Raw genomic sequence first — 26,527 nt, 5'->3', positions numbered from 1 at the left:
TAGTTTAGTATCAGGGGTCAAGCGATATCAGGGGTAGGCAACCTTGGCTCTTTTATGACTCGTGGACTTCAACTCCCAGAATTCCTGAGCCAGCCACGCTGAGGGGAAAGGGAGAGGTTTCCAAGCTGAGCCATGCTGGCTCAGGAATTCTGGGAGTTGCAGTCCACGAGTCATCAAAGAGCCAAGGTTGCCTACCCCTGGGCTGTATTAACAAACTCTTGCAGAATATTTCAAGATCATGGGAACGGATAACGCCACCCCATGCTGTGCTGGTGAGGCCACATTTGGAATATTGCATCCAGTTCTGGTTAGTACGAGGCAAAAAAGATGCTGAGACTCTAGAAACAGTTCAGAGGAAAGCAACAAAGATGATAGCAGGTCTGTATTATGAACGGTTAAAGGCATGTCTAGTCTAATGAAGGATTAGGGGGTGACATAATGCCAGTCACCCACACTGCCTTGGTGGAGCAGTGGGCTAATGCCTCCTTAAGTAACACCAGCTGCCTGCAATTAGTGCAGGTTCGAGTCCCACCAGGCTCAAGGTTGACTCAGCCTTCCATCCTTCCGAGGTAGGTAAAATGAGGACCCAGATTGTTGGGGGCAATAAGCTGACTTTGTAATAATGCTGATTGGGGGGGGCGAAAGCCCTAATAAGCAGGCATATACATAGAATGAAGGTTATTGCTAAACACATTGATTTGTGCTTTAGATTGTAAGCCGCCCTGAGTCTTCAGAGAAGGGCGGGATATAAATGGGATTAAAAAAAATTGAGGGGCTGTCTGAGAGAAGAGGAAGTCAATTTATTCTATAAAGCACCTGAGAGAAGGAATGATGATGATGATGATGATGATGATGATAAAGTTGGAAGGGACCTTGGAGGTCATCTAGTCCAACCCCCTTCTCAGGCAGGAAACCCTATACCATTTCAGACAAATGGCTGTCCAGTCTCTTCTGAAAAACGTCCAGTGTTGGAGCATTCACCACTTCTGGAGGCAGGTTGTTCCACTGGTTAATTGTTCTCACTGTCAGGAAGTTTCTCCTTAGTTCTAGGTTGCTTCTCTCCTTGATTAATTTCCATCCGTTGCTTCTTCTTCTGCCTTCAGGTGCTTTGGAGAATAGCTTGACTGCCTCTTCTTTGGGGCTGCCCCTGAGGTATTGGAACACTGCTATCATGTCCCCCCTTGTCATTCTCTTCATTAGACTAGACATTCCCAATTCAAGCAACCATTCCTTATATATTTTAGCCTCCAGTCACCTGATCAAAAAGCAATGGATGGAAGCACATCAAAGGGGGGATCCAGCCTGGTGTTGTGATTCCTCACCAGCCAGTCCATCCAGCAGCTGAGTCTGAGGAATCAGATGAGGAGGAGGAGGGGCCTGGAGTGACATCAGAGTCAGAGGAAGACTCTGAGGAGCTCCAAGACTTAAAGTCGGACGAGGAGCCTGGCCTCTCTACTTGTGCTTAGGCTGAGACACAGCTGTGCTGGGAGCCTGAGTCGGACAGTGATGAAGCACAGCTGGGAAATATCCAGGATGCATGAAAGCGCCGGCAAGAGAAGCGAGTAGGACAGAGGAATGCAATGGGGCAGCTCCAAAGGCAAAGGAGAAGGCACTAGGAAGCCACGCCTGGGCTGAATAATAAAAGGGAAGGTGTGGGAGGTGCTGGTTGCCAAGGGCAACCATTCGTGTAGAGGATGGAGTTTCTGTGGACTGTGGTTGTTTGTCTTGGACATTGACTCTGGTCTGTGAGAATAAAGGGGGTTGTTTTTTTCTTGCGGTTCCTGCCTATTTCTTGGAAGAGGGGTTTCTCCTTGTGAGCAGAACAAGGACTCATGTAGGCTGGGACAGAACACCTGGAACTAAAGAGAAATTTCCTGACAGTAAGAGAAATTTCCTGCAGCTGGCCTCCTTCAATTGTGGGTGCCTCGTCGCTGGGGGTTTTCAAGAAAATATTGGACAGCCATTTGTGCAGGATGGTATAAGACTCCTGTCTTAAGCAGAGGGTTGGGTTATAAGACCTCCAGGGTCCCTTCTGGCCTTATGAGTCTCTATGAGTCTACAAGTCTAAAGGTACAAGCTACCTGCTGCCGCTTTTAATTGCTTGTTTCATTAGGGTAGGGGACACGGTGGCTCAGTGGGTTAGGACGCTGAGCTTGTCGATCAGATGGTTGGCAGTTTGGCAGGTCGAATCCCGAGTGCCGCGTAGCAGAGTGAGCGCCTGTTACTCGTCCCAGCTTCTGCCAACCTAGCAGTTCAAAAGCACGTAAAAATGCAAGTAGAAAAATAGGGACCACTACGGTGGGAAGGTAACAGCGTTCCGTGCGCCTTTGGCGTCTAGTCATGCCAGCCAAATGACCACGGAGACGTCCTCGGACAAGCGCTGGCTCTTCGGCTTTGAAACGGAGATGAGCACCGGCCCCTAGAGTCGGAAACGACTAGCACGCATGTGCGGGGGAACCTTTACCTTTACCTTTACCTTCATTAGGGTGCGTCCTTGCTAATGTTCTTCCTCTGACCACTAAGCCACTGGAGGGTTTTCCTATCTGTCTTATCCAATCATTTCCCAGGCAGCGTGTCTTCCTCTCATCCCCCAAGGTCCTCCACGCACTCTATTACACTGGACAAGACCACTGTGGCATGTCCAACAAACCCTGGTTAAGCAGACCATCGGATTTTGGCATGTGTGAATCCACAGTCTACCACCATAAACCTGGATAAGACATGTTTTTTCCACGGGGCTGGAATTTTCTTAAGCCTATCTGGACTATCTGGATTTGGGATATTTATTTATTTATTTATTTAATTAGTTTTCTATACCGTCCTATTCCCGAAGGACTCAGGGCGGTTTACAGGGCAGCATATAAAAGACAATATAAAAAGATAATATAAAATTAAAATGAATTAAATTAATTAAAGCCCAACAATTAAAACAATATTAAAAAGCTAAAGCCCCTTCAGTCCAGGCCTGATAGATCGAAAAGCCAGGTTTTCAGGTCCCGGTGAAATGAACGCAGATCGGGGGCAGTCTGGAGTTCCACAGGTAAATCATTCCAAAGGGCAGGCGCGCCCACAGAGAATGCCCTCCCTCTGGGGATCACCCACCGGCACTCCCTAACCGGCAGCACCCTAAGGAGGCCCTCCCTATGGGAGCGCACAGGACGATGGGAAGTTGATGCTGGCAGCAGGTGCTCCCTAAGATAATCCGGACCCATGCCATTTAGGGCTTTATAGGTCATCACCAGCACCTTGAATCTCACCCGGAGGGCAACCGGAAGCCAATGCAGCTTGCGGAGAAGAGGCGTTACACGGGAGTATCGGGAGACTACCATCACAACTCGCGCAGCTGCATTCTGTACCAGCTGATACCCACTAGTCTGTTAGGAAGAAAGTTGGGTTAATCCAGATGAACCTCTAGCCCTTCTCTGAAAGGTTTTAAGAGATAGATTCAGCCCTTGGTCCCACCACCGTCTTTCTCCTCCTAACCTGGCTGTCTCCTGGTGACGGTTAGTTTTCAGCTTGGAATCTGGACACATCTGGGGAGACCGAGAAGCGTGAAGCAAACCGAAAATGAAACCACCCACGAAGAAGCCACGGAGAGTCTTACTGGATCATCTTCTTTGGTTCCATCCTGACCATCCTTGGTTATGAAGATGGGGCCATCTGAAGTCTTCCTTTGCTTTTTGTGACATCACCACCCCGGGTCAGAGGCCTCCCTTAGGGTTAATGTCTCTTTACAACTGTATTTCTTTTCTTTCTTTTTTTGTTTCCATCTTGGCAGCTTTAAGAGAAGTGGGCTTCCCAAAAATGGAAAAGAAAGGAAACACCCACTGAAGAAGAAATAATAGATAAAATTTTATCCTGCGCTGAAATGGACAGGTTAACCCCAGAGATCAAAAATAAGAACGGGACGGAGTCTTATGAAATTTGGCAAAATTTGTACAATTGGTTAGAGTTAAGGAGGATCGCTGAGATGACCATTGTTTGATTGGTTGATAATGTAAGGATTTTTTATTAGCATCTATATAATGGACAGGGACGCGGTGGCTCAGTGGGTTAGGACGCTGAGCTTGTCGATCAGAAGGTCGGCAGTTTGGTGGGTCGAATCCCGAGTGCTGCGTAACAGAGCGAGCGCCTGTTACTCGTCCCAGCTTCTGCCAACCTAGCAGTTCGAAAGCACGTAAAAATGCAAGTAGAAAAATAGGGACCACTACGGTGGGAAGGTAACAGCGTTCCGTGTACCTTTGGCGTCTAGTCATGCTGGCCACATGACCACGGAGATGTCCTCGGACAAGCGCTGGCTCTTCGGCTTTGAAACAGAGATGAGCACCAGCCCCAAGAGTCGGAAACGACTAGCACGCACGCGCGGGGGAACCTTGACCTTTACCTTTAAGTGTTGCAAACCAGAGAGAGAAAATCAGGAGTCTTGTCCTCTGCGAAGAGATGTCTTCTTTATATAGTCCTTTTGTTGACAGTCTCCTGGTGATTGGCCCAAAGTCACTCTGTTGCCTTTCATGCCTAAGGCGGGGCTAGACCTCACTGTCTCCTGCTGATTGGCCCAAAGTCACCCAATTGGCTTCCATTCCTCAGGCAGGGCTAGAACTCACAGTCTCCTGGTGATTGGCCCAAAGTCACCCAATTGGCTTCCATGCCTCAGGCAGGGCTAGAACTCACAGTCTCCTGGTGATTTGCCGAAAGTCACTCTGTTGGCGTTTTATGCCTAAGGCGGGACTAGAACTCACTGTCTCCTGCTGATTGGCCCAAAGTCACCCAATTGGCTTCCATGCCTCAGGCAGGGCTAGAACTCACCCTCTCCTGGTGATTGGCCCAAAGTCACCCAGTTGGCTTTCATGCCTAAGGCAGGACTAGAAGTCAGTCTCCCAGTTTCTAACCTGGTGCATGAAATGAAATGAAATGAACACTGGAATTGGACAGACACAGGTCCTCGCCCCTGTTAGAAAGCAGATTGTTTATTACAGTCCTGGAAAGCCATGTCAAGAAGATGAGGCCTGGCTGGGCTTTGGATAGCTGAGATCCTAAGCAGCAGGGGTAACGAACAAACGTTCAATGAGTTGACAAAGCCAGCAACAGCAGAGGGCTGTACAACAGCCTTCTAGCCAGCCAGCCGCATGTGCATGTTCCCTGACATGCGATTGTTCTGCCACATAGACACGGACTGGTGGTGGTGGATAACCTCCATAAGGGGGTGGATATCCTGGTGGGTAGCCTGGATATGGGCCATGCATAGGGGGTGGTGGTGGAATGGGTGGTGGTGGTGGTGGTACACCTGCCATCTTGTCGCCTATAAGGCTCCTTGGCCCTGCCTTCTCTGGCCAGCCAGTTGCTTCTTATCTGCTTCTGGTGGATGAAGATGTTCTTGGGACTGAGAAGTTCCAGGAAAACTGTGATTGTCAACACCCATGGAGAGAAAACAGGATGGCTAAGGTCATTCTGGGAAAGAGACAAGCAAACCACAGAGTTGTAATGGCATCTAAGAAGTATCTTTCTTCCTTCCTTCCTTCCTTCCTTCCTTCCTTCCTTCCTTCCTTCCTTTCCTTCCTTCCTTCCTTCCTTCCTTCCTTCCTTCCTTCCTTCCTTCCTTCCGTCTATCTATCTATCTATCTATCTATCTATCTATCTATCTATCTATCTATCTATCTATCTATCTATCTATCTATCTATCTATATCTATCTATCTATCTATCTATCTATCTATCTATCTATCTATCTATCTATCTATCTATCTATCTATCTATCTATCTATCTATCTATCTATCTATCATCTATCTAGGTGATGCAGTGCTTAGAAAGCAGTATTGCAGGCCAATTCTGCTGACTGCCAGAAGTTCGATTCTGACCGGCTCAAGGTTGACTTAGGCTTCCATCCTTCTGAGGTCAGTAAAATGAGGAGCCAGATTGTTGCGGGGGGGGGATTGGCTGACCTTGTAAACCACTTAGGCAGGGCAGTAAAGCCCTGTGTAGCGTTATATAAGTCTAAGTGCTCTCTCTCTCTCTCTCTCTCTCCCTCTGTCACAGGGTCAATTCTGGCCTTATGAGTCTCTATGAGTCTACAAGTCTAAAGGTACAAGGTACCTGCTGCCGCTTTTAATTGCTTGTTTCATTAGGGTAGGGGACACGGTGGCTCAGTGGGTTAGGACGCTGAGCTTGTCGATCAGAAGGTCGGCAGTTTGGCGGGTCGAATCCCGAGTGCCGCGTAGCAGAGTGAGCGCCTGTTACTCGTCCCAGCTTCTGCCAACCTAGCAGTTCGAAAGCACGTAAAAATGCAAGTAGAAAAATAGGGACCACTACGGTGGGAAGGTAACAGCGTTCTGTGCGCCTTTGGCGTCTAGTCATGCCAGCCAAATGACCACGGAGACGTCCTCGGACAAGCGCTGGCTCTTCGGCTTTGAAACGGAGATGAGCACCGGCCCCTAGAGTCGGAAACGACTAGCACGCATGTGCGGGGGAACCTTTACCTTTACCTTCATTAGGGTGCGTCCTTGCTAATGTTCTTCCTCTGACCACTAAGCCACTGGAGGGTTTTCCTATCTGTCTTATCCAATCATTTCCCAGGCAGCGTGTCTTCCTCTCATCCCCCAAGGTCCTCCACGCACCCTATTACACTGGACAAGACCACTGTGGCATGTCCAACAAACCCTGGTTAAGCAGACCATCGGATTTTGGCATGTGTGAATCCACAGTCTACCACCATAAACCTGGATAAGACATGTTTTTTCCACGGGGCTGGAATTTTCTTAAGCCTATCTGGATTTGGGATACCCACTAGTCTGCTAGGAAGAAAGTTGGGTTAATCCATATGAACCTCTAGCCCTTCTCTGAAAGGTTTTAAGAGATAGATTCAGCCCTTGGTCCCACCACCGTCTTTCTCCTCCCAACCTGGCTGTCTCCTGGTGACGGTTAGTTTTCATCTTGGAATCTGGACACATCTGGGGAGACCGAGAAGCGTGAAGCAAACCGAAAATGAAACCACCCACAAAGAAGCCACAGAGAGTCTTACTGGATCATCTTCTTTGGTTCCATCCTGACCCTCCTTGGTTATGGAGATGGGGCCATCTGAGGTCTTCCTTTGCTTTTTGTGACATCACCACCCCGGGTCAGAGGCCTCCCTTAGGGTTAATGTCTCTTTACAACTGTATTTCTTTTCTTTCTTTTTTTGTTTCCATCTTGGCAGCTTTAAGAGAAGTGGGCTTCCCAAAAATGGAAAAGAAAGGAAACACCCACTGAAGAAGAAATAATAGATAAAATTTTATCCTGCGCTGAAATGGACAGGTTAACCCCAGAGATCAAAAATAAGAATGGGACGGAGTCTTATGAAATTTGGCAAAATTTGTACAATTGGTTAGAGTTAAGGAGGATCGCTGAGATGACCATTGTTTGATTGGTTGATAATGTAAGGATTTTTTATTAGCATCTATATAATGGACAGGGACGCGGTGGCTCAGTGGGTTAGGACGCTGAGCTTGTCGATCAGAAGGTCGGCAGTTTGGTGGGTCAAATCCCGAGTGCCGCGTAACAGAGCGAGCGCCTGTTACTCGTCCCAGCTTCTGCCAACCTAGCAGTTCGAAAGCACGTAAAAATGCAAGTAGAAAAATAGGGACCACTACGGTGGGAAGGTAACAGCGTTCCGTGCGCCTTTGGCGTCTAGTCATGCCAGTCACATGACCACGGAGACATCCTCGGACAAACGCTGGCTCTTCGGCTTTGAAACAGAGATGAGCACCGGCCCCTAGAGTTGGAAACAACTAGCACGCATGCGCGGGGGAACCTTTACCTTTACCTATATAATGGACATAACTGATAGATACGTAAATATAATGCTGAGGACTGAATGACAGTTTACTAAAAAAAGCCGACAGATCTTACATGTACTTTTTTTTATACTTTGTCCTGTAATAGATTGTATTTTAGGTTTTGTTATTTTTTTCTGTAACATAAGATAATACTAATAGTAGTCTTGTAGCTAGGGAAGTTGAATCATGTCCACTTTTGTTTTTAAATGTATATTTAATAAAATTTTCACCAAAAAAAAGAGAAGTGGGCTCGCAACTCCCAGATAAATGCTGGCTGAGGAATTCTGGGAGTTGAGGTCCAGATTGATAAAGCTGCCAAGGGCTGGCTGAGGAATTCTGAGTGTTGCAGTCCAGGCAGCTGAAAGCTGCCAAGGTTCAAAAACCTGTGGTGAACTATTTTGACCTCATTCAGCCCAAATGGCAGTGATCTGCCTTTGAAGAGGCTATCGTTTGTGGTAATCTAGTTATGATCGTGCTCAAGGTTATCGTCATCACACTTCTCCGTAGCTGGCAGAAGTCAAAATCTTTCCGAAGAAAGGTTTTTTCTGCTTTCGCAGGGCCTTTGTACAAAGCTGTCTACACACAAACAGCATATATAACACCTCACTCCTAACCACTGCACCCTGGCGGCCCAGGGGTTAAAATGCAGCATTGCAGTATTGACTCTGCCCATAGCCTGGGGTGTGATCCTAAGGTTGCTCAAGGTTGACTCAGCCTTCCATTCTTCCAAAGTCAGTAAAATGAGGAGCCAGATTGTTAGGGACAATTAGGCTGACTTTGTAATCTGCCCAGAGAATACTGCAAAGCACTGTGCAGCGGTATATAAGTCTACGTGCTATTGCTATAATATTAGCCTTAGTAAAACCACGCTTGGAATCCAGCATCCAGTTTTCTTTGTCACAATATAAAAAAAGATGTAGAGACTCTAGGACAGTGACGGCGAACCTTTTAGAGACCAAGTGCCCAAACTGCAACCCAAAACCCACTTACAGTATGTATCGTCGGGTGCCGGGTGGGTGTGGCCCATTGGCTGGGCGTGGCCCACTGGGTGGGCATGACTGCAGTGGTAATGCCAGACTGGGTGGGACTAAAAAGTTCAATCAGTCAATTCCAACTTTGCGAGATCTTTTTTTCTCCCCCCCCCCCCCGAGAGAAGTTGAATGGCATTGGAAGGAGTGACTTATGACCGGTCTTCACACTTATGATCATTGCAGCATCTTCACCGTCAGGTATATCAAAATCCGGGCGCTTCGCGATTGGCCTGCATTTATGATGGTCGCAGCATCTGTGGTTGTACCTGTATGGCAAATCTTTTGAAGGTACAAAGAACCCTCTTCGGAGTTAGCCGATGATTGCTGTTCTTCTCTACTCGTTCGTTGCCTTCCAGCAGCTGTTGGTGGCCCGGAATGGAAGTGGATCTGCCTCATCTTGCAAGGATGCTCATCCTTTGGATAGATAGAAGGATTTCCTGTTCTAACTCAACCTTGCTTAAGAAAGCAAGTGTCCCATAACTTGGACTTTCTCTTCTTAGTACTCTGTGAGATCTTGAGTTTTGACTGACTCCTTGAGTCCTGGTTTGCCCTCAGCCCTGATTCCTGGTTTCATTTTTTTTTAAAAAAATTATTATTTACAGATAGCCCCCGACTTACAAAAGTTCGTTTTGTGACCATTCTAATTTACCGCAGCACAAAAAATGTGACTTACGACCGTTTTTCACACTTACGACCGTCAGAGCATCGCCACGGTCATGTGATCAAAATTCGGACACTTGGCAACTGGCTCGTATTTGCGACGGTTGCAGTGTCCCAAGGTCACGGGATTCCCCCCTTTGCGACCTCCTGACAAGCAAAGCCAACGGGGAGGCCAGATTCACTGAACAATCCCGTCACCGACTTGGCAACTGCAGTGATTCACTTAACAACCTTGGCATGAAAGGTTGTAAAAAAAGGGGGCAAAACTCACTGAAGAACTGTCCTGTTTAGCGACAGAAATTTTTGGACCCAGTTGTGGTTGTAAGTCGAGGACTACCTGTACTCACGTGGCCACTAAGAGACTACTCTGACTGCGCCCAGCATTGTTGTTGTTGTTGTTGTTGTTAGTTGCGAAGTCGTGTCCGACCCATCGCGACCCTATGGACAATGTTCCTCCAGGCCTTCCTGTCCTCTACCATCTTCTGGAGTCCATCTAAGCTCACGCCTACTGCTTCAGTGACTCCATCCAGCCACCTCATTCTCTGTCGTCCCCTTCTTCTCTTGCCCTCAATCTTTCCCAGCATTAGGCTCTTCTCCAGTGAGTCCTTCCTTCTCATTAGGTGGCCAAAGGATTTGAGTTTTAGCTTCAGGATCTGGCCTTCTAAAGAGCAGTCAGGATTGATCTCCTCTAGGACTGACCGGTTTGATCGCCTTGCAGTCCAAGGGACTCGCAGGAGTCTTCTCCAGCACCACAGTTTAAAGGCCTCCATTCTTTGGCACTCAGCCTTTCTTATGGTCCAGCTTTCACTGGACCAGCATAAAAACATCAAAGATGGCAACAGAGGAGGAGGGCAAGACTCTCCAAAATAGCTCATTCTTCAGAGGTAAAAGGTAAAGATAATAATAATAATAATAATAATAATAATAATAATAATAATAATAATAATAATAATAATAATAATAATAATAATAATAATACACCAAACCAGATTTGCATTTAAAACTCCACATGCCCCATTGAACAATTGGATTTGATTTCTGAGCTTGGAGACATCTCCATCCAATCTACAAATGGAAGAGCAGATGAGGATCAGCAAAAGCTATTTCTCTAATGTGGGAAGTCAGCCCACCCCCTCCCCGGAGAAAGAGAGCCTTGGTGGAGCAGTGGGCTAATGCCTCCTTAAGTAACACCAGCTGCCTGCAATTAGTGCAGGTTCGCATCCCACCAGGCTCAAGGTTGACTCAGCCTTCCATCCTTCCCAGGTAGGTAAAATGAGGACCCAGATTGTTGGGGGCAATTAAGCTGACTTTGTAATAATGCCGCTGGGGGGGGGGGGCGAAAGCCCTAATAAGCAGGCATATACATAGAATGAAGGCTACTGCTAAGCTTGTAAGCCGCCCTGAGTCTTCGGAGAAGGGCGGGATATAAATGGAATTAAAATAAAAATAAATAAAAATAAATATTTTTGGGAATATTAAAAAGGCAGAATATATTTTCCCCAAAGGAATAATGGAGAAGATCTTTAAAAAGGCAGAGAATTCTCGACCCCCCAGCCAGACAGCTCAGCAGAAACCAGCTTTTAGAAATGCAGATGTAATAATCCATTCAGGAAGGTTGGAGCCTTCCAGCTAGAAACTGAAGAGATTAGGAAGACAAGGACCCATAAAATCTACATAAAAGGTAAAGGTTCCCCCGCACATGCGTGCTAGTCGTTTCCGACTCTAGGGGCCGGTGCTCATCTCCGTTTCAAAGCCGAAGAGCCAGCGCTTGTCCGAGGATGTCTCCGTGGTCATGTGGCCGGCATGACTAGACGCCAAAGTTTCCCCTAAAAATCAACCAAGGTGGGACAAGCTTGATCATCAAAGCAGATCCCTTTGCTTTTAAGTCCCCACCTCATTCATTCATAAATGCCCCCATTTTGTCCCAGGTCTTTCTTCTGTTCTTCCTTATTTCAGAATTGCTACCCAGTCAACTTTCCCCAATCGAGTTCACGCTGTTTTTCACTGAGTTGGTTGTTTGCTACAGTTTCCTTCTTCCCGTCTCTGGATAATCACAAACCTTCATCACAAACTTTGCGGTCTCCCGATCTGCCCAGTGTCCTTTCCAGGAAGTTATGGTTTCTGCTGATTATCGGTGGTGTAAAACTGAAGTGTAAAGTTCAGTTTGATTAAGGGAGCATGGCATTTCGAAAAGAAAAGAAAAGAAAAGAAAAGAGAAGAAAAGAAAAGAGAACGATTACACATAGTTACTATTTTTTTAAATTTTTTTTAATTTTAATTCCATTTATATCCCGCCCTTCTCCGAAGACTCAGGGCGGCTTACAAGCTTAGCAGTAGCCTTCATTCTATGTATATGCCTGCTTATTAGGGCTTTCACACACACCCCAAGCGGCATTATTACAAAGTCAGCTTAATTGCCCCCAACAATCTGGGTCCTCATTTTACCTACCTGGGAAGGATGGAAGGCTGAGTCAACCTTGAGCCTGGTGGGACTCGAACCTGCACTAATTGCAGGCAGCTGGTGTTACTTAAGGAGGCATTAGCCCACTGCTCCACCAAGGCTCTATATATAAGCCAACCCCTCCACCCCTCCTCACATATACATTTAGTTGTCTTTTCATTGTGAAGGTATATTTCCTTGTCGTTCTATTTATAGAATAAAGCTGGAAGGGACCTTGGAGGTCTTCTAGTCTAGCCCCCTGCTCAAGCAAGAGAACCTATACCAGACATGTCAAACACAAGGTCCGGGGGCCGGATCCGGCCCGCGAATTGGTTTCATGTGGCCCGTGAAGCCATCCTGGAAACAGTGAGGGAACGGCCCCCCCTGCCTTGGCCCTGGCGCAGAGACCCTCCTTCTGCCAGAGACCCTCAGATCTGTCCCCCTCCTGCCCGGGCCCCCATAGGCACCCTTGATGCCAACGATGTAGAGCTGGCCACGCCCACCCAGTAGGCCATACACACTCTAGCCACGCCCACCCAGTAGGCCACGCCCACCCTGGCCACACCCACCCGGCCCCTTGAGGGCAACCGCAATGCTGATGCGGACCTCAATGAAATTGAGTTTGACACCCCTGACCTATACCATTTTAGACAAGTGACCGTCCAGTCTCCTCTTAAAAACCTCCAGTGATGGAGCGCCCACGATTTCTGGTGGCAAGCTGTTCCGCTGGTTGATTGTCCTCACTGTCAGGAAGTTTTTCCTTAATTCCAGGTTGCTTCTCTCTTTGGTCAGTTTCCAACCGTTGTTTCTCGTCCTGCCCTCTGGTGCTTTGGAGAATAACGTGACCCCCTCTTCTTGGTGGCAGCCCCTCAGATACTGGAATACTGCTATTATGTCACCCCTGTTTCTTCTTTTCTTTCGATTAACCAAGCCAAGTCCTGCAGCTGTTCTTCATATGTTTTAGTCTCCAGGCCTTTGATCATTTTAGTTGCTCTTCTCTGGACTTTTTCCAAAGGCTCAACATCTTTTTTGTAGCATGGTGACCAAAATTGGTTGCAGTATTCCAGCTGTGGTCTTACTAGGCTTTTGTAAAAATGAGAAGAGGAAGCAATATGGTAGGGAGTCAAGTTAGAAGGGACCTTGGAGGTCTTCTAGTCCAACCCCCTGCTCAGGCAGGAAACCCTATACCATTTCAGACAAATGGCTGGCCATTCTCTTCTTAAAAACCTCCAGTGTTGGAGCGCCCGCAACTTCTGGAGGCAAGCCGTTCCACTGGTTAATTGTTCTCACTGTCAGAAAACAATAATAATAATAATAATAATAATAATAATAATAATAATAATAATAATAAGAAGAAGAAGAAGAAGAAGAAGAAGAAGAAGAAGTAGTTGAAGTTGGAAGGGACCTTGGAGGTCATCTAGTCCAACCCCCTGCTCAGGCAGGAAACCCTATACCATTTCAGACAAATGGCTGGCCATTCTCTTCTTAAAAACCTCCAGTGTTGGAGCGCCCGCAACTTCTGGAGGCAAGCCGTTCCACTGGTTAATTGTTCTCACTGTCAGAAAATAATAATAATAATAGGCTACTGCTAAGCTTGTAAGCCGCCCTGAGTCTTCGGAGAAGGGCGGGATATAAATGGAATTAAAATAAATAAATAAAATAATAATAATAATAATAATAATAATAATAATAATAATAATAATAATAATAATAATTTAATTTAATTTAATTTAATTTAATTTAATTTAATTTAATAATTTAATTTGTATACCGCCCTTCTCCCGAGGGACTCAGGGCGGTGAACAGGGCAATACATAGTAAAAAACCGAATACAAAAATTAAAAGCGATTAAACCATTATGCCCATAATAATTAATACATCTTAAAATTAGAGCTATTTATAAAAACCCAACCCCATCCCATCAGACCAGGCCAGCTTGTTCGAAAAGAAGGTTTTGAGATCGCGCCGGAAGGAGCGAAGGTCGGGGGCCATCCGGAGCTCAACCGGTAAGCGGTTCCATAGGTCTGGCGTGCCCACAGAGAACGCTCTCCCCCTGGGGGTCACCAATCGGCATTCTTTGATTGGCGGCACCCTGAGGAGGCCCTCTCTGTGGGAGCGCACTGGACGGAGGGAAGTTGACGCCGGCCGCAGGTGTTGCCGTAGGTAGTCCGGACCCATGCCATGAAGGGCTTTGTAAGTCATCACTAGTAATTATTAGTATAGGTATAGGGTTTCCTACCTGAGCAGGGGGTTGGACTAGATGACCTCCAAGGTCCCTTCCAACTTCTTCTTCTTCTTCTTCTTCTTCTTCTTCTTCTTCTTCTTCTTCTTCTTCTTCTTCTTCTTCTTCTTCTTCTTCTTCTTCTTCTTCTTCTTATTATTATTATTATTATTATTATTATTATTATTATTATTATTATTATTATTATTATTATTATTATTATTAGTAATTGTTCTCATTGTCAGGAAGTTTCTCCTTAGTTCTAGGTTGCTTCTCTCCTTGACTATTTTCCATCCGTTGCTTCTTGTCCTGCCTTCGGGCGCTTTGAGGATAGCTTGACTGCCTCTTCTTCATGGAATACTGCTATCTCCCCAGTCCTTCTCTTCATTAGACTAGAGTAGACATTCCCAATTCCAGCAACCGTTCTTCATATGTTTTGGCCTCCGGTCCCCTGATCGTCTTTGTTGTTCTTCTCTGCACTCTTTCTAGAGTCTCAACATAGTTGAGAGGCAATATTCCAAGTGTGGTCTTACAAGGCCTGATAAAGTGGTACAGTATGTGATCTTGATTCTATCTCACTGTTAATGCAGCCTAGAACTGTGTTGGCTTTTTTTTTTTGGCAGCTGCAGCACATTGCTGACGCCTATTTACAAGGATAAAAAAATTGCAAATTGTTAATGCTTATCACTTAAGTTTGCAAAGGGAAAATTGTTCCACAGAACCAAGACAAGACGTAATGAAATGAAATCAATCTAAAGCACCATTTTCTGAAATGAAAGGCCTGTCTTTCGTAATAAACGACCTAATGGTTACTGTAAACATGCTAAGCCTGCAGAGTATTCATCTTGATACTTACAGGTGTGGGGTGTGGGGTGAGGCACTCAGGGATTCTCAAGAGTGTGGCTGCTGACTCTCTACGAGGTCGCAAACAAATGGGGGTATCATGATATTTGGAGAAGTTGCACACACAGAGCAGAGTATCTTTTTAAAGATATTTTTTTACCCTGCCTTTATTATGTTTATAAATACGTTATTTTTATCACTCAAATGATAAACATACTTAATCTTCCTCCCCCCCCACTATATTTCCCACAACAACAACCTTGTGAGGTGGGTTGGGCGGAGAGAAAGGTCACCCAACTGGCTGGCACGCCTTACGTGGGACTAGAACTCACCGTCTCCTGGTGATTGGCTCAAAGTCACCCAGCCAACTTTCATGCCTAAGGCAAGACTAGAACTCACCCTCTCCTGGTGATTGGCTCAAAGTCACCCAGCCAACTTTCATACCTAAGGCAGGACTAGAACTCACCATCTCCTGGTGATTGGCATAGAGTCACCCAGCCAGCTTTTATGTGTAAGGCAGGACCAGAACTCACAGTCTCCTGGTGATTGGCCGAAAGTCACCCAGCCAACTTTCATGCCTAAGGCAGGACTAGAATTCCCAGTCTCCCAGCTTGTAGCATGGTGCATTAACCACTGGACTAAATAGGCTGCCTGTTCTCAAACTGGTCCTGCTTTCCTGAACATGCCCCGGGCTAGAGTTTTGTGGCCTCAACCACTCCGCCCCCCCCCCCCCCAGTTCTCTCACTATGTGTGAATTCAAGGAGGGCTTGTGGTCCAAATTCATTCTTTTTACTCTGTGGACAAGCAAGGATTTTCTGCGATTGCTACTATAAAGAACAAATATAGATCCGAAACAAATGTTGAAGGAGAAGTGAGAGTCACTCGAAAACGCAAATTTGAGAAATTGCACAAAACTCACAAACAACATCCTTCTCACAGAAAATGTGGCTTCAGTTATAATGGATCGAAGGTTTATTGTCAATAAAAAGATTTGATTTCATTAAGTTTCCAGTTTCCAACTGAATTTATATATATATATATATAAAAGACCCATATTTGGGTCGACACAGGGTGTTCAAAAAAAACCACTAGATAGATAGATAGATAGATAGATAGATAGATAGATAGATAGATAGATAGATAGATAGATAGATAGATAGATAGATTTTGAGGGCAAGAGAAGAAGGGGACGACAGAGAATGAGGTGGCTGGATGGAGTCACTGAAGCACGAGGCGTGAGCTTAAATGGACTCCAGAAGATGGTAGAGGACAGGAAGGCCTGGAGGAACGTTGTCCATGGGGTCGCGATGGGTCGGACACGACTTCGCAACTAACAACAATACACACACACACACACACACACACACACACACACACACACACAGAGTCCTCAGGTTATGACAATTGAGCCCAAAATGTATGTTGCTAAGTGAAACATTTGTTAGGTGAGTTTGTCCCATTTTACGACTTTTCTTGCCACAGTTGTTAAGTGAATCATTGCATTTCTGAAGTTAGTAGCATGGTTGTTAAGTGAATCTGGTTTTCCCATTGACTTTGCTTGTCAGAAGGTCGGAAAAGGGGATCCCGTGACCCCGGGACATTGCAATTGACATAAATATGCGTCAGTTGCCAAGCGTCCGAATTTTGGTCACGTGACCCACGGGGAATGCTGCAATGGTCGTGTGACAAATGGTGACAAGTCACTTTTTTCAGCGCTGTTGTAACTTTGAATGGTCACTAAATGAACTGTTGTAAGGCAAGGAATACATACTGTATGCATACGCATATACATATATATATGCATATGCATGTACATATACATATAATATACATATACATATACTGTACATATACATATACATATACTCTGATGACGCTGGCAGTGGACCAGCGAAAGCTAAGACAGTCTATTTTTAGGTTTTATAAATGGTTGATTTTATTGTTTTACTGCTTTTAAACAATAAACAGCTGTTTTACTATTATCCCAGAGTTCGAGGATTTTGGTCACCACGATGTAAAAAAGATGTTGAGACTCTGGAAAGAGTCCAGAGAAGAGCAACAAAGATGATGAGAGGTCTGGAGGCTAAAATATATGAGGAACGGTGGCTGGAATTGGGTATGTCTAGTTTAATGAAGAGAAGGACCAGGGGTGACATGATAGCCGTCTTCCAGTATCTCAGGGGTTGCCCCAAAGAAGAGGGAGTCAAGCTGTTCCCCAAAGCACCTGAAGGCAGGAGAAGAAGCAACGGATGGAAACTCATCAAGGAAAGAAGCAACCTAGAACTAAGGAGAAATTTCCTGACAGAACAATTAATTAGTGGAACCACTTGCCTTTAGAACAGGGGGTCTTCAAACTTGGCCCTTTTATGACTTGTGGACTTCAACTCCCAGAATTGTGCCTGGCTGAGGAATTCTGGGAGTCGAAGTCCACAAGTCATAAAAGGGCCAAGTTTGAAGACCCCTGCTTTAGAAGTTGTGAATGCTCCATCACTGGAGGTTTTGAAGACAAGACTGAATAGCCATTTGTCCGGAATGTCTATGGAGATTCTCCATCATCCAAGTCTCAAAACCTTCTTTTTTGAACAAGCTGGCCTGGTCTGATGGGATGGGGTTGGGTTTTATAAATTGGTTTTAACTTTTAATATGTATTAATTTATTACGGGCATTGTTGTTTAATTACTTTTTAATTTTTGTATCCTGTTTTTTATTATGTATTGCCCTGTTCACCGCCCTGAGTCCTTCGGGAGAAGGGCGGTATACAAATTAAATTATTAAATTAAATTAAATATTAATTGTTATCCCAAAAGTGCTTTTTCAAAAGGCAACTGGAGTTTGTTTTTCCTTGAAGATGGTTGACTTCTCATCCAAGCTTCTCGGAAGAAATCCAGTTGCCTTTTGAAAAAGCACCTTTGGGATTCATCCGGAATGTCCTAGGATCCCTTGCTTGAGCAGGGGGCTGGACTAGAAGACCTCCACGGGTCCCTTCCAACTCTGTTATTCTGTGTTGTATCGGGGTCAGTCAGTACAGAGAATAGAGGAAGCAGAAGAGGAGAAACAAACAAACAAGAGAAGAGTGTGTAGCAACCAACTGTGCCATCCATGCCCATAAGTGTAAAAAAAAAAAAGTATTTGCCCCAAAGATCCTACAGTTCATATCTTGAAATTTTGTTCTTGGAATTAACAATGAAGGTCTCTGTGTGTTTGAAACGGAAAATAAGAGGACAGTTATTGATGTGAAGTAGGCTAACTTGACACGCAGAGGGGTTAAAGCGGTGGGCTGTTTTTTAATTACTATTTTTTTTACACCCTGCCAACCACTTCTTGGGTGGGTCCGTTTGCGGTTTTTCGGCTCTGGGTGTAGCTGTATCTCCTTCCTCTTGTTTTGTAGGTATGGCCCCATTTTTTTTATTTTTAACACGTAGACCAAAAAAAAGAGGAAAAAACACAATGCACTCACAGATGATGCAGAGAGGGTTTGGGTCAAGTCACCTCCCAGTAAATTTTTTTATCACCGCACGTGAACCTTGAGAAGAATGACCAGATGAATCACATCACATCACAGTTGCTGGTGAGGTGGACTCATTTTTGAGGAGGTGAGTTTTGGAGGGTGGGGGAGGGGGGGAAAGACAAACTTTTTTTAAAAAAAAATAATAATAAATAAATATTTTCGCCTTTCCATCTTCTCTCCGTTCAGTCATTCAACGTTCCCCAACTTTCTCTTGCGAGTCTTTTTTTAATTCCCCTGCTCCTGTCTCCGGGATCGCTGGAGGGATAGCTAGCAGCCAGGTGCTGAGAGGGGAGCTGTGTTCGAACTCTGCCCTAGACCATCCTTGGCTTAACCCTAATTTGCTTGGCAAGCCACAATGGGCTAAGGCTTAAGACCATTAAGCCAGATGGATATCCCAGAACAGATTCTCACCGCATCCAATGCCCAAAGCCAAGACCGTCCCTTTTGGATCAAAAGTGATGTAGATTATCCATCCCAGTGATTGGGGGGCTGCCCAGCCTTGTTAATATGACGGGCAGCTATAATAAAGAATTTTTTTGAAAAAAAATCTGTTAGTCTATTTTGAGTAACGACATATCTCTGGCTAAAAAAGGGTTTTCCCCTTGCTTTCTTGTCGCTGGACAAAAAATATACGGGGAATCCCATGCCCACTCTTTTACGAAAAGAGAGAAGAAGAGATAAGCTTTGATTGATTCTCTAATCGTCTATCTCAGACAGCTGTTACACAGTAGATCCTTTCCTTATCCCTCCCTGGAGATTCTGGTGTTGAATCTGGGATCGTCCACTCTCGGATCGATGGGTTTCTATGCATCTCAAGATTGGAAGCAACCCGCTCAAGTTTAGGAGAAAGACTGCAGAATTTCTGCACGGGTTTCCACTGGAAGTGAAGTTCCATCTAATTTAGTCACAGGTTGACCTGCGTGTTTCAACTTGGCTGCGTTCACACAACCTAGTCAAGTAAAGACTCAGCCAATGGATTGATTAGCGTTTCCCTTCAATTTCCCCCCCCCCTCATTCAGCATATTCTGCGCCTCAACCCAATGGGTGAATTTACAGCTCAGTGTACTGTGTGAATGCGAAAACATGGGTCTAATTGCTGGGTTAAATGGGTGATACAGACACAGCTGTCTTGCAGATTTGTCTTTCCGTGGTGGGGTCAGCTCATGGTAAAGATGGCTTTGATTTCTTTGCTTTTGGCTTGAGAGGTGATCTAGATCTAGGAATAGATCAAACAAACTATGTTTAAAGTAAATCATGGCTTTGCATAATGAGCAATTTGCAGCCATCAAGCGTGTCCACATGTTAAGCTTTTATTTGCAAGGGGTGTTTGAAATGGATTAATTCTGGAAGCAGCAACGGTCAAAAAATAGAGCGGGGATTAAATGACATTTTTTCGCTGCTGTGCAAATCTCTATTTTTGAAATTAACATAGAATCTGTATTTTTCCTTTCCTGTGCTCCTTCCCACTGCTTTTGCTTTACAGCATGTGGTGATTTTATCACTTTCTATCTTTTATTATTATTATTATTTTTAAATGCATGTTTTCCCCTTCACCGCAACACTTTTATTCAAGAGCTTAAGTCTGAATTGTTCTTTTAGCGGTCGAAAGACTTACGCAGCAGTTTTCAGCAAGTAGCTCGATTAGAAAAATTGATTTCACGTTTTCTGTGAAATCTACCCTGGATTTAGCATCCTGGGATGCCCTTTCTTAGTTTTTTTAACTCCAGCAGATCCATGATTTAGGATAGTGGACTAAAATCTCTTTTTTGAACTAAGTCATCGGTCGTGATCCTTGGCTTACTGACTCAGCCACAACTGGTTAGGGTGACCCAATATAAGAAACCAGGATTTATATACTCCGGTGGCCGGAATGAAGCATCGCACTAAACTATAACCAAGCCAAAAAAAGACCAGGTTATGACTAAGCTTGATTCGTGAATGTAAATTACTCATCAAACCAGGGAATTCTTCCAGAGTCCTCTCACTAGGTTTTACAAACCACACACAAAATGGTTTATTTATAACGTCCTCCCACCACCCAGGCGCCTTTCAACCACAATAAAAATGAACGAATAGAAACGAAACCAGGGTTAAAATTGGCTGTATTGATTGATGCAATGTCTTTATTGATTTGTGCAAAATCTGTCCGTCATTCTCCCGACCCTCTTAACTATTCCTCCGCTGGGAGAGAATGAAATCCAGATTTAGAGCTGTAAGCTTTGCGATGCCACAGCCGCGTGTCTGGGTGGTCAGCAGTGCAGGGGTGGCGTTAAGTCTCCTTCCTGCTTTGCCAGAGATGGTGGAGATGGTGCTCCTAACAGATTAAGGGGTTGGACTAACTCTAGAGCAGGGGTCCTCAACCTTGGCAACTTTAAGACTTGTAGACTTCAGGCAGCTTTGCTGGCTGTGGAATTCTGGGAGCTGAAGTCTACAAGTCTTAAAGTTGCCAACGTTGAGGACCCCTGCTCTAGAAGACCAACTTCTGGTCCATCTTCATTTCTGGAAGTTTCCTGGAGGAGGTTGAGTCACTAAGTCTTTGTCTGGCCAGCCTACCTTGCAGGGGTGTTAAGGGGAAAACGGAAAGAGGGAAGACTATGTACTCAGCTTCAAAGTCCTAATTGCTGTGAAGCAGGGGTCTTCAAAGTTGGCCCTTTTATGACTTGTGGACTTCAACTCCCAGAATTCCTCAGCTAGGCACGCTGGCTGAGGAATTCTGGGAGTTGAAGTCCACAAGTCACAAAAGGACCAACTTTGAAGACCCCCTGCTCTAAAGGCTTTATCAATGTTAACAGTACAGATAGTCCTCGACTTACAACCATTTGTTTAGGGACAATTCGAAATTACAACGGCACTGAAAAACTGGCTTATGACCGGTTTCCCCATTTATTTATTTATTTATTTATTTAGATTTATATACCGCCCTTTCCCGAAGGACTCAGGGCGGTTTACAGGGCATTTAAAAAACAGTCAATACAAACGTTAAAACAAAATTAAAAGAGATTAAATAGAACCCTGAGAAAATTACAACAGCATCCCCACGGTCACGAGATCGAAATGTGGGCACTTGGCAACTGACATGTATTTATGACAGACGCAGAATCCCGGAGTCAATGTGTTGGCCACAGTGCCCTCCCCCAGCCAGCTGCCGACGAGAAAAGTCATTTGCCCTAACGACTGCATGATTCACTTAACAACTGCGGCGAAAAAGGTCGTAAAATGGGGCACAACTCACTTATCACTGCCTTGCTTAGCAACGGAGATTTGGGGCTCAGCTGTGGTCCTAAGATGAGGACTAGCTGCAATAATGAATCTAATGCCATTAATAAATGCAAATCAGCATTGCAGCTGGTACAATAATCCACAGCGTCTGCCCTACTGTCCAGCATGGTGTCTGTGTGTGTGTGTGTGTGTGTGGGGAGGGGTGTCTTTTGTGCAACATGCAGCGTTGGGGGTTAAATCACTGCAATTAAGTTAGTAACACCATCGTTAAGTGAATCTGGCTTCCCCAATTGATTCTGCTTGTCGGAAGGTCGCAAAAGGGGATCCCACTCCTCCGGGACACTGCGACCGTCATAAATACACCCCGGTTGCCAAGCGCCCAAATTTTGATTATGTCACCATGGTGAGGCTGCTACATCCCTGAGTGTGAAAACCGATCATAAATCACTTTTTCTTCAGTGACGTTGTAACTTCGAACAGTCACTAAATGAATGGTCGGAAATTGAGGACTACGCATAAATAAAACGTAACATCGGATTTGTTTCGGGTTGTGTTTTTTTTCCCCTCTCCCTTCCTTCCTGTCAGAAATTTTATTCATTTCACTTATTCTCAAGGAAAACCACCTTTTTTTCCTCTTTCCCCCCCGCTACGAAAGGCCTTTTTTTTTTTTGCAGCTGGGAGAGTTTGAGTTTCTCAAGTCTCCGTTTGATCGTGGAGGTCGTGTACTGATCAAAGGGAGCCAAGCGGTAAATTGATTGCACCATGCTTATTAGGCAACGATCCCACAGATTTCGCAAGGCTTTTTAATAAGAACCGGGGTCGCGTGCCGGCGAAGAAACAAAAAAGCCGGTAAACTGATTGCATTGCGCTCTGAAACAGTGCGAGCCCAAATTTAGAAAACAAGCGTGCTGACGCTTGTAGAAAAGGCAGGAAATATTGCTGAATCCCATTGCAACACATTTCATCTGCTTTTCCTTCTCTCTCAATCTCTCTTCAATTTCCACCAGGCTTTCTTCTGCGGTCCACGGGCGCCTCTACTGGAATCGTTCTGCAACCTGGGCAAAGAACTTGAAGGTGGCTGCACCTGACTGTTGGCACATCAGTTCCTCTCCGGAGATGCTCGAACAGCCATTGCATCTTCCGATCCAATGAGGTTTCTCCGAAGTCGAATTTGGACACCTGGTTTGGCAACCCACGTGTGACCTCCGTCCTAAAAGTTGCAGGGGAAGCATCTGGCACCCCATCTCAGCCCCGTCTTTCCGACTTAGAAGTCCACTTGCATCGCCACTGCGATTCCTGGTTTGAATTGAGAGTTTCTTTTCTCCGCAACATGACGGACCAAAGCCCTCTCTCCTTCTCGCCCTCCTCTTCCTCCTTCTCGCCCTCCTCTTCCTCCTTCTCCTCCATTCCTTCTTCATTCCCTACCTCCGCCTTGCAGCCACCTCTTGGCTCTGTCCACGGCCAGAGGTCCTGCTCCCTCCTGACCGGCCCCGAGGACTTCAACATCGTTCTGTATCATTACAACCTCACGGGACGGCTGAGCCATCGGCGTCCTGAGGAAGACCACCTAGATGTCCTCAAGATCATCATCCTGGCCGCCAGCTGCCTCATCATTCTGGAGAACCTGGTGGTCCTGCTGGCCATCATCCTGAAGGTGAAAAGCCGACGTTGGATCTACACCTGCCTGGCCAGCATCTCCTCCAGTGACCTGCTGGCCGGGATGGCCTACTTGATCAACCTCTGCTTGTCGGGAAAGACCACCTTCCAGCTGTACCCCTACATGTGGTTTCTCCGCGAAGGGATCCTCTTCATCGCCTTGGCCGCCTCCACCTTCAGCCTGCTGGTGACGGCCATCGAGCGCTTCAGCGCCATGGTGAGGCCCATCGCGGAAAGCGAGTCCATCAAGACCAGCCGCCTTCGGAACTGCATTTTCTTCTCCTGGCTCTTGGCCTTGGTGATCGGCCTGCTTCCCTTGCTCGGCTGGAACTGCATTTGCGACGTGCCCCGCTGCTCCACCTTGCTGCCTCTTTACGCCAAGAATTACATCCTCTTCACCGTCATCATGTTCAGCATCATCCTGGTGGGCGTGGTGAGCCTCTACTGCTCCATCTACTGCTGGGTCAGGAGAAGAGCCAAGCTGGGCTTCTCCAACGGGGGCCGAAAGAGGTCCCTGCGGCTGCTAAAGACGGTGCTGCTCATCCTGCTCACCTTCCTGGTTTGCTGGATCCCTCTCTTCCTCCTGCTGCTGGTCGACATCTTCGACAAGAGCAAAGCCCTGAGACTGCACAAGGTCTTCGGCTGGTTCGTGACCTTGGCGGTCGTCAACTCGTTCATCAACCCCATCATCTACTCTCTGAAAAGCAAAGAGGTGAGGAGAGCCGTGGTGGAGCTCCTCTGCTGCGGCTGCATCTTGGCAGGGTGGCAAGGCCCCAGCGGCTGCCTCGCCCCCAGCGACCATCTCCCCAGCTCTTCCACCGAGGTGGGCAGCTCTCTGAAGGTGCGCGAGAGCTTCCGCAGCCCGGTGATACCGAAACGAAGCGCCCGGAAAGAACCGCTTTCCAGCAATTCCAGTGTGTTGAGCGCTTTGGTGGTCAGCGATGGTCCCGGCCAACCTTACGCGCAGGGTTAGGAGACGGTCTTCTGCAACAGGCTGAGACCTGGGATGGCTGATGGCCGAAGTGCATTGAGGCAGTTGCTCAGTCCGCGGACGGCCCTCTAGATGACCAGTGGTCAGCCAAGGCCTGAACTGCAAAGGACGTCCAGTTCTGAGCGAGTCTTCCTTGGGCAACCTCAATTTCACACCTTCCGAAGAGGTTCCTTATTCCCGACTTCCCTGGCTGGTGTCATGGCTTCCTTCCCTTCCGTCCTGCTGTTTGGCCTTGACCTCTGACCTAACCCTTCGTTTTCGCTGACTGGTTTCTTGCAGGAACACAATTTCGATTTCTCTGTAGGAAAGCAACTGAATCTCAAAAAAGCCGGACCAGCATAGTCTATCATTGCATGGACACACGAGTCTTCTCACGCTTCTGATAAAAGACGAGACAACTCCCTTTCAGAAAAAGAGCATACAGGAGTCCTTGACTTACAACCCTTCTTTTGGTGGCCGTTCAAAGTTATAACGGCCCTGAAAAAAGCGACTTACGGCTGTTTTTCAGGCTTACAGCCATCGCGTCTCCATGATCACGTGATCAAAATTTGGACGCCTGGCAACTGACTCATATTTACGACGGTTGCAGTGTCCCGGGGTCACGTGATCCCCTCTTGCGACCTTCTGACAAGCAAAGTCAAAAGGGGAAGCCAGATTCGCTGAACGACCGTGATTCACTTAACAAATGTGGCAAAAAGGGTCATAAAGTGGGGCAAAACTCGAAACTATTGCAGTCAGTAAGTTGAAGACCACCTGTATTCCACCTTGGGACATTCTTACTGGATTGGTACATCCAGTAAATTTTTTAAATGAGGCTTACAGCAATCAGAACCAGAAAGATATTTTACTTCAGTTCAAACAGTACAGGGGGACAATCCCTGTATTTTATTAAGACTTGATTAAGACTTACCATCCATCCATCCATCCATCCATCCACTGAGATGACAACTGAAATGGCCAAGGGATTATTTGCCGCTTGTTTAAAAAAAAGTTGCAGCAGTTGCCGCAAAGGTCGGTTCTTGATAGAAAATGTTTTCCACTGTGTATGTTGAAACGGGTTTCCTTTCGCCCTATGTAGGCTGTCGAAACGGGGCCTGTTCATCTCAGACTGAACTTTCTTCCTGAATGTATTTTTTTTTACAAATCATTCTTTTATTCATGAACTGCATTTGTCTTGCAAATCGGGGTAAACGGAAATAACAATCAATACAGAAATCTGTGTATGCATGTATGCTGTCTTTCCTTTCTTAATGTGCCTTGAAAGTCTCTTCTTCAGATGGCAGTAAGCATTAAATAAATAAGCTAAACATACTATGCGTGGTTAGAAATAGTTAAATTTCCCAATAGCGTATTTTGTGTATTGGCAACATTGGAGGATCTGTTTTGTGTATTGAGGATGAGGATGGGATTTCGTCGAAACGTTGCTTTTACACCTTCAATTCTACGTAGGGAAAAACCCGAATGACCAAAGATCCACATACAAACACCCGCGAAAACCTCAGAAAACAAATATATATATCGAATCTCAGATAAAGGGTATGACTGACTGATGAGAACATAAAGAGTTCGAAATGGCCATCTCAGCCTCCCAAAATTCTTTATTAGCAACTTGAATAATTTGCATATATATATATATATATATATATATATATATATATATATATATATATATATATATATATATATATATATATGCATATTTCAAAGTGTTCCCAAGTGTTTTCCAAACTCAACAATTTTTAAGATTCTGAGCTTTATATCTATGGAGATTCTTAGTCATCCAAGTCTTGGGTGTCCCAAAGGTGCTTCCCCCCCCCCAAAAGGCAACTGGGCTTTGTTTTGATGTAAGGCAGACATGTCAAACACAAGGCCCGGGGGCCAGATCCGACCCGCGAAGTGGTTTCATGTGGCCCGCGAAGCCATCCTGGAAACAGTGAGGGAACGGCCCCCACCACCTTGGCCCTGGCCCAGAGACCCTCCTTCTGCCAGAGACCCTCAGATCTGTCCCACTCCTGCCCAGGCCCCCATAGGCACCCTTGATGCCAACGATGTAGAGCTGGCCACGCCCACCCAGCAGGCCATACGCACTTTAGCCATGCCCATCCAGTAGGCCACGCCCACCCAGGCCACACCCACCCGGCCCCTTGAGG

General features: G+C 45.9%; 1 protein-coding gene across 1 annotated transcript; it reads left to right on the top strand.

The window, feature by feature from the left end:
- The first annotated feature begins 18,250 nt into the window (after positions 1-18,250).
- S1PR4 (sphingosine-1-phosphate receptor 4) lies at positions 18,251-25,688 on the top strand. The gene is made up of 2 exons (XM_081314310.1): positions 18,251-18,596; positions 22,738-25,688. Exon 2 carries the CDS (start codon positions 23,061-23,063, stop codon positions 24,357-24,359), a length of 1,299 nt encoding a protein of 432 aa, XP_081170436.1. The 5' UTR covers positions 18,251-18,596; positions 22,738-23,060; the 3' UTR covers positions 24,360-25,688.
- Positions 25,689-26,527: the final 839 nt, after the last annotated feature.

The sequence above is a fragment of the Vipera berus genome (assembly GCF_964194415.1).
Source record: "Vipera berus genome assembly, chromosome: 1".
NCBI lineage: Eukaryota > Metazoa > Chordata > Lepidosauria > Squamata > Viperidae > Vipera > Vipera berus.
Note: the sequence above shows the minus strand (reverse complement) of the source record. Positions and strands in the feature narration are given on the sequence as shown.